The sequence below is a fragment of the Rhinatrema bivittatum genome, chromosome 8, assembly GCF_901001135.1.
Source record: "Rhinatrema bivittatum chromosome 8, aRhiBiv1.1, whole genome shotgun sequence".
Classification (NCBI taxonomy): Eukaryota; Metazoa; Chordata; class Amphibia; order Gymnophiona; family Rhinatrematidae; genus Rhinatrema; species Rhinatrema bivittatum.
In genome coordinates, this window is record NC_042622.1 from 10,428,741 (window position 1) to 10,440,820 (window position 12,080).

A 12,080-nucleotide genomic window follows, 5' to 3' on the forward strand; every position below is an offset into this window, starting at 1 on the left:
TGCAGTATGGTAAGGAGGTGCCATGCTAAAAAGTGTGCACTAAGGATAAACCGTGCGTCCCTAGCACGTGCTTGGCATAGGGCGTGCAGCCGGAGGTTAGGAAAACGGCCACTGGTAGATTCAGCATCCGTTTTCCTAAGCTGGCGGCCGTCACAACTTTTGTTTCAGGTTGCTGCTTTCGGTGGCTCCTCTACTTGGTATCACGCAGATACTAAAGGTAGGAAGAACCAGAGAAAGAAGAATTTTTTTATTTATTTAGTGAGCCCCTGCCGTGCAGCAAGGCTCAACAGCAGCTCGGGGACAGGACTTAAATTTGCCGTGTTAACAAGTACACGTCGGACACATGGCAATTTTTTGCATTGGAGGCAATAGCTAACAGCCTCATCTACATGGCATTTACATGTGATAAGCACTATTAGCTACACATGTTTGGATGTGCGTTTTGGACAGCAGCGGGTGTTAGCCTGGCGCATCCACTCACGGGTTAAGCTGGGCGCTAGCCTGAGCGCCCAACATTGCATCAGCGCCTGTGTGCTGCAGGCTCATCCCCCCGCCTCCCCTTCCCTGCAGGCTGCCTGGCACAGGGCATCCCTGCTCCTCTACCTCTTAAGCCTGAAGAGAAGTGCCAGAACGGCGCTGCACCCTGCTTCCCCACCAATTCAACCCTGCATTCATTTAATCGGATTTAAATGTAATAAGCAGGCAAGCTGTGTCATCCTGAATCTTGGCAAGCAGGAAGGGAAAATAAATACAGAATTAAAGACATAAAGGAGCTTTAAAGTAAAATAGAGGATCCAGTGAGATGTCGCTCATGGCTGTACCAGACCAACCAAGACCCAAGCTGGGTTTAAAAAAAGCTTTGGATAAGTTCCTAGAGGGTAAATCCATAAACTATTACAGTAATTAATGGAGAAATTGCTCACCTGATAATTGTGTTTTCCTTAAGTGTAGCCAGATGGACTCTGGAGCAATGGGTTTATGCTCCCCTGCCAGCAGATGGAGACAAGAGTCAGTTTCCAAGCTAACGTCACCCTCGCTACAGCCCTGCAGTGAGCTCAGCCATTCAGTATTCTCTTCAAAAGCCACAATGGACCAACTATTATTCAAAAACTTGGATACAACTTAACGTGATTAAAAATGATTAAAAAAATCGGTGACCGTAATTATACTCAACCAAACATAAGCACTGAATCCCAGCAATATTATAGATGCCCTCATCTAGGGATAGAGCAACAGCTTACCCACAACCTCCTGGAATCAAGATTCACCTCATGGGTGATTCCCTGGCACCGTTCTTGGGCAGCCGTGGGCGGGATGCTGAGTCCATCTGTCCACACTAAGGAAAATGAAATTATCAGGTAAGCAATTTCTTCATTTCCTAGTGGGTAGCCAGATGAACTCAGGACCAATGGGATGTTCAAAAGCTACTCCCAAACGGGGCAGGAGGCTGCCCACGGTCCAGTTAGCACCACCCTTGCAAAGGCTGCGCCCTCTCGGGTCTGGACATCTAGGCAATAGCACCTGGAGAAGGTATGTAAGGAGGACCACATGGCTACTCACCAGCTGTCAACAGGAGACAGTAGCTTAGCTTCGACCCAGGATACTACCTGGACCCTAGTGGAATGAGCTTTAACCTGAAGGGGTAAAGGCTTCCCTGCCTCTACATAAGCTCCCATGTTTAGTTCCTTGATCCAGCGAGCTATGGTAGCTCATGAAGCCGCTGGCCCTTGTTTCCATCTACCGTGCAGAACAAACAAGCACTCAGTCTTGCACACCGGTTCTGAACGTTCCAGATACCGTATTAACACCCTACTGACATTTAAGTGGTGTAGGTGGTGATAGTCTTCTATGTTCTTGTGTCTATCAAGGCACAGTAAGGAAATGGACTGGTTCAGGTGAAACTCCCAGACTACTTTTGGCAAGAAGGAAGGAATAATGTGAAGCTCTACTATTCCTGAAGGAAAGCGAAGGAACGGCTCCCGCTATCACAGTGCCTGTAGTTTGGAGATACAACGAGCTGAGAATATTGCCACCACGAATACAGTCTTCAGCGTTAACAGGCATAGAGGCAGACTACGCTGCAGCCAAGAAGGCCCTGCAAAAAATCCAGTACTAGATTGAGGTTCCATAGGGGGACTGACCACTTTAAGGGTGGATGGAGGTGTTTAACCCCTTTCAGGAAACGGGCCAAGTCTAGATGTATCGACAGGCGGGTTCAGTTTACCTCACCCCTGAAACAGGAGAGAACCGCAACCTGGATCGTCAAGGAATTGAGGGGAAAACCCTTTGCACAGGCCGTCGTGTAAAAATTCCAGAATCATTGGGATCTTGATCGTCCGTGGGGGCACCCTGCGTTCTTCACACCAGGCATTAAATATTCTCCAGATCCACACGTATGCCAGGGATGTTGAGAATTTCCATGCGCAGCGCAAGGTGGCGATTACAGCCACCGAATATCCACGCTTCATCTGGCGAGTCCTTTCAAGGGCCAGACCATGAGACAAAACAGAGTTGGGTCCTCGTGAAGGATTGGACCTTGTTGGAGGAGGTCCCTGGGTGGGGGGGGGGGGGGGGGGGGGGGGGGGGGAGGCATAGGGGGCTCTCCACTAGAAGTCTCTGCATAACACGGGCATCTAGGCCAATCTGGAGCCACCAGAAGAACTAATCCTCTGTGATGTTCGATCTTGCGAATGACCTTGCCTAGCAGAGGCCTCAGAGGGAAGGCATATGGTAAGTCCACCTCTATCCACGGGCATCGATCCCTTGAGAGCGCTGATCTTTTCTGCGACTGAAGAATCTGGGGACCTTCGCATTGTGAGATGTGGCCAGTAGGTTGGTGGATGGGAGGCCCCAGTGAACTACTAAGAGCTGGAAGGCTCTGGTCGACTACACCCACTCCCCCTGGATCCAGACTCTCTCTGCTGAGAAAATCTTCTCTGATTTTGTCTTTTCCTGCGATGTGGGAGGCCAAGATCCCTTGTAGATTTAACTCCACCCATTCCATAAGAGGGTCTATCTCCAGAGACATTGGTGACTTTTGGTTCATCCCTGGCGGTTGATGTATGCTACCATTGTTACATTGTCCGAAATCACGGGAACTGCCTGTCCCTGGAGCCTGTGGCTGAATTGCAGACACGCTAATCTGACAGCGAGTGCTTCCAGGCCATTTATGTTCCAGTGCACTTCTTCCTTGGTCCATCACGCTGGTGTTGTCACAATTCCTGCAGTGAACTCCCCACCCTTGGAGGCTCGAGTCCGTCGTAAGGACTAGCCAGTTTGGTGGGGAAAGGCTTTACCCTTGCTTAAGTGAACTTCCTGTAGCCACTACTGGAGCCAAGAACATACTTCCATCAGTAGGTGGAGGCGAATGGAGTAGTTTTGAAACAGTGGGTTCCAACGTGACAGCAGGGAACGTTGGAGTAGCCACATGTGTGCCCTCACCTATGATACTACCTCCAGGATTGACGCCATCAGGCTGAGGACTTGGAGATAGCGCCATCCCCTGGGGTGCATTGTGTTCATCAACAGACTTTGTCCTGCTTGGTGTTGAACCAGACTCCCAGGTACTCTAAGGAGTGGGAGGGCTTGTGGCTACTCTTGCCCATGTTCACAACCCAACCGAGTTCCTAAAGCAGGGACCTGACCCTGCTGGTCACCTGGAGACTCTCTCTTCCAATGAATTTGCCTGGATCAACCAGTCATCTAAGTAAGGGTGCACAGTGTGCACCAGGATCCCTTCTTTCCTCAGTGCCGCTGCTGCCGCCACAACCACCATAATTTTGTAGAATGTTCGGGTGGTGGTTTCCAGGCCGAAGGGCAACACTCAGAAATAATGGCAGCCCAGTACCTAAAAGCATAGGAAACTTTGGTGGTCTTGATGGATTGGGATATGAAGGCAGGCCTCCGAGAGTTCCAGGGAGGTTAATAACTCTCCTGGGTGTACGGCCATAATGACGGAGCAAAGAGTTTCCATGCAGAAGTGAATTATTCCGCAGATGACAATTGACGCTCTTGAGATCCAGGATGGGTTGACATAAACCCTCCTTCTTGGGTATGTTGAAATGGATTGAATAACACCGCATATTTTGCTAGGGTGTAGGTACTGGGGGTGTTAGCCCTCAAACTGAGGAGGCTTATCAACATAGATTCCATTGCCAGTTTCTTGTGCTGGGAGTGGCAAGGTGACATCATGAACATGTCCCAAGGGATGCTGCGAAATTCCAGAGCGAATCCTTCTCATATGATGTCCAGTACCCATTTGTCCGATGTGATCTCAACCCACCGCTGAAAGAAGAAGGATAGTCGGCCCCCTAATCTCCTTGTCCCGTGGATGGGTTGGCCAAACTTCATTGGGAAGTTCAGGCTGAACTTGAGCCCGAACCAGTTCCTCTTTTTGGTTGTCACTCTGAAAGGACTGAGAACTTCCTGAGGGCCAAGATGTCTGAAATGACCAGTTTCTGTAGGGTCAAAAGGGCTGGGAGCCCCTGATCTGACCCCTCATGGGTGAGGGGCACTGTGACCTCTTTTTCTTATCTTCCGGTAGCTAAGACACTGGAGATTCACCCCACTTCCTGGCTAGCTTTTCCAATTCACTTCCTAATAGGGGAGATCCCTTAAAGTGCATCTTTGTGAGGTTTGCCTTAGATGTCGCATCCGCTGACCAATTTTGTAGCCATAGCTGTCTTCTGGCCACCACCACAAAGGCTGCTCCTCTGGCCGAGGTACACACTAGGTCAGACCTTGCATCTGCTAGGAAGGCCAAAGTGGGCTCGATCGCCTCTCTGGGATGCAACCCCAAGCTATCTGCCTCTCTCAAGAGAAGCAGATACGAATGAGCCAGCAGGGCACAACAGGAAGCAATCTGCAGTGCCATTGCTGTTGGTCAAAGGCTTGCTTAAGGATGGACTCCAACCGCTATTGTGTGCATCCTTCAAGGCCACGCCTCCCTCTACTGAGATAGTTGTTCGTTTCGAGACGGCACAGACCAGGGCATCCACTTTCTGGAAATGCAGGCGTTCTTTGGTCTTTGGGTCCAGAGGTTACAAGGCCTGACCACCTTTAAAACTGGCTTCTGGGGCGTCCCATTCCAGGTCAATCAACTCCTGGATGGCTTCCAGCATCAAGAAATAGCAAGAGGCTTTCCATAGACACCAGGATGGGATTAGTCTTTTGTTCCGACATAGGGTCTGTGCCAGGGCTGGCAATTCATCTCTGTGGAAAAACAGTAGCATGGCCTCAGGCCTGAAGGGATTCCCCCATATTCCAATGAGTCTGCATCCCCTTCATCATCTGTAGTGTCTGGGTTCCTGTCAGGGATACCCTTGGTGAGGGCAAGGCATGTCCAGAAGCATGCTGAGAGGATGAGGCCTTCGCAGATGGGGCTCAGACCAGGCAGGAGCAGCAGCTGACTGTGCCTGAACAAAGGCTTGAAGGCCCTGAAAGAATTCCACCCAAGAAAAGGTCACCAGGTCCAAACCTAGCCCAGGAGGAACTGGGGTAGGGGCCGCTGAACTTCCTTCTCCTGGAGAGGACACCATCCCGGGGTTGCTCAAATTTGGGGTGCTAACAGGGACCGGCCGAGCTTGGAAAAGTTCTGAGAGTCCAGCCTTCCCTGGGCTTCCTCACAGTGCTGACACACACTGTGCAGCCCTAAAATGGCAGGCAGCACAAAGGAAGGGTTGCTTGTGCTTCTTTGTTGCCATAGTACACCGTAGCTTGTGCGTTCAGTCGTGCACAAATCTGCCCTGATGCGCATAAGTATAAGCGTCCAGTTGTGCATGTGCTTATGCACGTGGTTATGCGCACAGGAGTGCGCTCATTAGGTGCACAAGGCTGGCTCGCATTGCGCATACTGATGGTCATTGGGGGAAATGGCACCACACCAAACTGCATGCAAGATGGCGCCACTGGCCTGCCATGTGGCGTGCCGTGAAGCGGGGCCTAGCCCATCGGGGGGGCCACTCAACCCGCTCAGAAACCCCCTTCCCTTGCCCTAATGGGGTCAGTAACTTCATCGGTACGGCGTGCCGAGCAAGGAGACTGGAGGAAAGACTTACCGAGGTCGTTCCACGTCTCTGAATTGAAGGAGTTCTCTGTTTACCTGGGCTCAGTGCTTACCGGCTGAGTACAGGGACGGTCTCCAGCTGCAGGGGAGAGGGCTTAGGCTGTCACCATCGCGCTCAGCTTCCTGCACCCACTGCCTATCAGCTGCTTCAGCAGCAAAGTCCACGCCGGGGACCGGCTACCAAACCAAGGCATATATCTGAGGGATCTCGGAAATTGCATCAGGAGGGGGAGGGAGCTTTAGGTATCACTGCATGAGAGCAGGGCTCGATCTTTCTCTAATTTAACGGTAAATTTTCTTCTTCAAACTAGTACTGAAATCCCACTAAACACCAATGCTGGTGAGGGGATAGCACATCCACATCTGCTAGGAGAAGGAGAGATACGGAATGGCTGAGTTCACTGCAGGGTGTATCTAGGGTGACATCAACTTTCAAATCTGACTGTCTATCTGCTGGCAGAGGAGCATAAACCCATTGGTCCTGAGTTCATCTGGCTACACACTAGAAAATAAGAAATAGTAGCTTGTGATCTAATGTTTGGGTACTTGCCAGGTACTTGTGACTTGGTTGGCCACTGTTGGAAACAGGATACTGGGCTTGATGGACCCTTGGTCTGACCCAGCATGGCATTTCTTATGTTCTCTCATTCCATAGAGCAGGTAACCACATTATTTAAATATAAATTAAGACTGAAGGTTCTGGAGTGTTTTTCTCAAATCATACAGAAGGGCACCAGCACCCTGTAGCTTCGGAGAGACTCAGACACAAACATTCATTTGTTTCTGCTTTTATTGTTAATGGCCATCATAAAAGGAGACACTGCAGTCCCAAACCTAGCAGTGCTATGACAGAAAAGCTACACATACACTGAGCACCGAGACAACCATTCCAGCCGTTACAAGACTACACTGAAAAAACAGAGATACAGTACTCCATTCATTAAACTTAGTCGTGCGAGGAGGGAGGATAGTAAGAAGCTGTCTGGCTGGTGAAGACAGGGGACAACTGGCATCAAGGCCGATTCTGTAGGCTAATGCTTTTCTTGAGTATGAACTCTCCACTCAGGATGCATGCCTTATCTTATTAATGCAGTAGGATGTTGCATGACATTTAGAGATTTTAGCCAACAATGAGCTCTGGCTAAGCATGCAAATCAATCATCAATTTTCACTTAAATAAAATATTGCTGTGAGATTTCACTTTCGTAAGAGTCAGGAACCACACCAACTCCTGGAAAGGAGCCATTATGCTGCCCCTCCCTGCGTGTACACTCAAGCAATGCCAGCAGCGGATGGGGAGCAGGGTATATAAACAGCAGCGTCTACACATTCATCAGTATTTCATTATCTATGCACACCTAATAACTCAAACTACAGCACTTGCACTATGGGACCAAACTGGATAGAGGCCAGAATATGAAGCAATAAATATTAAAGGTACAGCATCCCCTCTCTATAAGAAACACCTTTATAAGTGAAGCTTCTGCCAAATTAATCCTCGTAAATCTCAGAGTGCTCATATTTTCCTCCAAGAAAGTTCTCTGTTGGTTGCCAGCTCCATTCTAATAAAGGGGGATTACTGTACCATGTTACTAGACAACTCTGGTACAGATTTGCTGCACACTAGAGAATACTGTGCTATTAGGGGGTTGGAATGGACAGTGCGTCTTTCACAATGACTTTATCTGGAAATGCACAGGCAGCTCTATGGCAGGGCTGCAGTAATACAGCAGAGAAGCAACTCTCGTGCCAGCATCACCCCCCCGGACATGGCCCTGGTCTGTGGATGACACCTGGCAGCCTCATTTCCTACAAAGAAAAGATCACGCAAGGCTTTGCCCAATGTACAAAAGTACAATAGAAAACAGAAATATACACCTATTAATTTAACACATTATGCAGCGCTGGAATGTCACAAAGCCTGATGAGGTTAAAAATAGAGCAGCACTTCCCATGGTAAACTTGTTTGGATAAGAGAAAGCTTAAACCCTGTGGAAAAGAGCACAATGAGAAGGGCTGCAGCAGTCAGCTCTCTCTGAACACAGCGGTCCACCTTCAAACCTTGCCTGCTACCAGCCAGGGACCTGTGTGGCCTGGATTGGCCACTGTTGGAGACAGGATATTGGGCTTGGCCTGACCCAGTCTGGCATTTCTTATAGGGAACGGTGAGCCTAGCCTATCATGATACCTAAAACCTTGCTATGTGCTTGAATCAGGCTGTGTTTCAGAAAGACACTACAAAACCAATTAACAAAAAAAAAAAAATGGGAATTTCTATTTGAAAGAGAAGCGGGAAGCCATGCAGTCCAGCAGTGCAAGCTTAAAGCCAAAGGGTCAATCTTTCACCATGGCCCAGAAGAGGACACAGCCCATTAATGTCACCACCAGGCATCACATTCTCCCTTTTATTTTGTAAGGAGCAGTTTCATGGACTTTTATTTCTTTTCAAAATTAAGAACATGATTTTACAGCCACAGAGGAAGAAAGCAATCAAATATATTTAGAGAAAAACATTTGCAATCTCCTCGACTTAAAATACACTACCAGGTCTAGAACATGATACTACCACTTCCTACCTAAGAAATGATCCATGGACCTCAGCGCACACAGCGCATGTCACAGCTACAAAAAGAGAATGACACCAAAAAGCAAACAGTGCATATGGGCTGCAGGGAAAGAGAGGCAGATGCACAGAGAATGTGCAACTGAGGCAGCTACAAAGCAAAAAGAGAAACCCACAGGTACACCAAAGGCTGAAGTTAGGATAAAGCATCAATTTCTTACAAGTCACCGTGCACCAACTGAGGAGGCATGCTAGGAGCAGGGAACAGGCAAGGCCCGGCACAAGCATGTGCAAAGTGAAGCAATGAAGAGCACAGCCCCTAACTACAGAGGGCCTGCACCTGCTCTGGCTCGAGACCACCTCCCAGCCTCTCGGAAAACTTAACACAGGTCCACAAACGGGACATTTTGCATATTCACCTCTCCCTGCCTTCCCGGGTCCTGATTCACATTTGACGCTTACTCTGAACAGAGGGTACTTGGAAGAAGGTAGAATTCTACCTCTGCGAAACAAGTCTCAGCCAAATCCTTTATAAATCCTCATGAGGGAGAAGAGAGACTGGTCATTACTGGTTAGGACCAGTGAAACAGATGAAGCTGATGCCTCCACTGCTTAAACATCAGTTCTGCTCCTCAACAATTGTTGTGTGCTGGTGATTAGTCACTGCCGAGGGCACGCACAGGAGAGAGCCGAAATGTGCACAGAGACAAGGCAGTGACCATATGTACACCTTACAGTGAAGCCAAGGGCACACGAGACAGAGCTCCCCCACACAGGACTGGCGAGATGGCAGGTTACAGAAGGGTGAACAGCATCACAAAACAGTAATTAAAACGTCAATCAAGGCATCACTACTATAGTACTACGTGAAAGGGGGCAGGAGGAGGGTATCGGACTGTAAGTGTTTACAAGGAAGGACGAGGCAGACAATTAATACTTTGCAGCTTAGTTGGGGGTTCTTCTGGGATCTGATGGCAGGTGAGACAATGATGAACTTCATGCTATATCACTGTACACAGGTCAACGCTGCTCTCCAAAATGGAAGCAAAAGCTTCCTGCTGGCATGATGCAGGTTAGTCTCGCTTGTGAGAGCAGCAGCATCATCATAATCCACGATTAAAAACTGTAAAGAAAGATTTCTTACTGCGCCAGCTCAAAGTTTACAGGGTAAAGTCTCAGTGAAGCACTGCAGGAACAGGCTGGGAAAAAGGAGACTACTTTTAGCTAGCGGAAACCTGTCCTAACTCCTCCAGCCCACCCCCTGTGACGGTCTCATGCGCATTCAGGCCCTGGGACAGACTCTTCCAACTCCAGGCCAGCTGCAGCTCTGCTAACGGACATCATCCTTCTGAGCCATGGGACGCCTAACAGTGATTCACAACAGCCTTAAAACAGAGGCACCAAATATGCAAATTTACAATGAGCAATTCCCTAACCACATCTCCCGTCTTCATTTAGCAAAATCTTATTTTCCTTTTATTCCCGGCCCTGACGAGGACACACAGGGAGCAGCAGCTGCAACATTAGAGGTAGGAAACCTGCTCACATTATCCCCACAATAGTGATTTTCTATCCACACTAAAACATAATCTGGCACAAGTGTTAGTCTGCAGCGGCCTCAGGCATGACTCAAACATAACCTGGAGGGAGGGGGCTGGCTGAATAAATAGCCTTGCCGTCGTGTTACTGACGCCCGGCTGCATGCCACTGCATACAGGCAGCTCAGGAAGCTTGCACAAGAGTTACACACAGCTCCAGCACACGGTGCACACCAGGCCCAGGTCAGTATTTTCACCAATACCCTTTTTCTGAGGAAAACCTTATGGGAAGTCATTCAATTTACTAATTAAAGTTGCCAGCAGGAGGTACCACCCAGGCACCCCAATTCATGGTCAGTGCTTCTCAGGCATGTGGCAGAAAAGTGCTTAGCAGGCAATTCAGTCCATCCGTCTGTCCAGTCCATAAAATCAGATTCAAACTGGGGGAACAGGTCCCCCCCATGGTCTGACACGAAACCCTGATTGAAGTAACCCGAATCTTATCAGGCAGTGGTCATTTCCAAGCGGGTCAGGGTGAAGCAGCGCTCCCAACGTCTCTGCTCTGGGTTTCCACTTCAAAATCACCAATGGCTTTCTCAGACAGTTTTTAGCAACATCTGTATATGAAATGGATGAAGCTCGCACCAAAATCTCCACCTCAAGGCAGGATTTAACGAAGGAAGATAGCATGAGTTGCTGGCTGGTGAGCGAGAAGAGCGTTTCTTATTTCTGGGGGCAGATTTGCCCTTATGACCTGTGCTGCTAGCTGAATTTTCCTGCCGAGCACTCCCTAGCACATCCTCCCAGGAAAAGGCTGCAGCCTGCCAGTGTTCTCCATGCGGGGGGTGCTCCATCCATTGTCAGCCTCCAAGCTGGAGAAATCTACAATTGTGCACTTTAAAAATAAATAAGGGGAACATAAACCTCACTTAAGGTATATATTTTTTTTTTTGTTTTAATTTTCCAGTCTGTGTGAGACGGCTGGCAAATGGGGCAGGGGTCTGCTGTTTGCGCCACATCCCAGTACCCCGGAGCCGTTCCTGTTCTGCAGGCTGCCTGCCCGTGTTACCGTCAAGCTCAGTGCACCCTGCAAGCCGGATGCAGCATTTTGAAATACAAAATACACCTCTGCAAGAATGTTACTGCCCCGTTCCTGCGACGGAAAGTGGTCGGCGCCCTGGCATCATGGCGCAGCGTGAAGAGAGCGCTGGTTAAAAAGGAGGCCGGGTTTCAGAGGAGACAGCTAGGGGCAGAGTCCACTTTCTTTTCAGACCACAACAGTGAGAATGGAGAAGAACAGGATTACATTTCAGGAAGGACAAACATATCAACATCAACGGTGGGTGTGGGTGTGTGTGTGAGTCTTGCTTTGAAGATGGGGGGAGGATTGGGGGGGGGGGGGGGAAGGTTGAGGGGGCCTACCAGTTATCCCACCCATCCTCAGGCTCGGCTGCTTTTTCCTTTTTGGTTTTGCCCCCGCTCCCTGCGCTCTCCCAGTTACTCTCCCAGGTGTCCCAGCTCTCGCTGTTGCTGTTCTTGTTGTTGGAGACGGTTTCGGAGCCCCAGATGTCCCAGCTGTCGGAGCTCTTCTTCTCGCCGGAGTTGTCCGCGTACGTCCAGCTGTCACTGCTGGGCGACTTGTGCTCCTTGGCCACGTCGGGGCTGCTGAAGGTTTCCCAGCCGGTTTTATCTGCGGTGCTGTTCTGGTAACCGTCCCCGCTGCTGCTCTGGTAGCTCTCATCCATGGGGGGTCTGTTAAAAAGGAGGAAAAAAAGAATCAAGCAGAGGGGCTGCTCCCAGCAGTAAAATTCTATTAAATCATGACACGGGAGGCTGCAGCGAAAGGGGCTGTTTATTAACGGGCAGCATTCTTGCTCTCAGCTGAGGAAAGATTGGGTGGAATTATGTAGGGACT

The 12,080-nt window shown here is 49.4% G+C and overlaps 1 protein-coding gene across 2 annotated transcripts in view; it reads right to left on the minus strand.

Annotated features, from left to right (window-relative positions):
* Positions 1 to 6,836: 6,836 nt before the first annotated feature.
* Positions 6,837 to 12,080, minus strand: part of ARFGAP1 (ADP ribosylation factor GTPase activating protein 1) — a 63,468-nt gene continuing 58,224 nt past the window's right edge. For both annotated transcript variants that reach the window (XM_029611668.1, XM_029611669.1), the window contains one exon: positions 6,837 to 11,917. In XM_029611668.1, the coding sequence (XP_029467528.1) occupies positions 11,584 to 11,917 (334 nt within the window). In that variant the 3' untranslated portion in view covers positions 6,837 to 11,583. The remainder of the gene's footprint in view (positions 11,918 to 12,080) is intronic.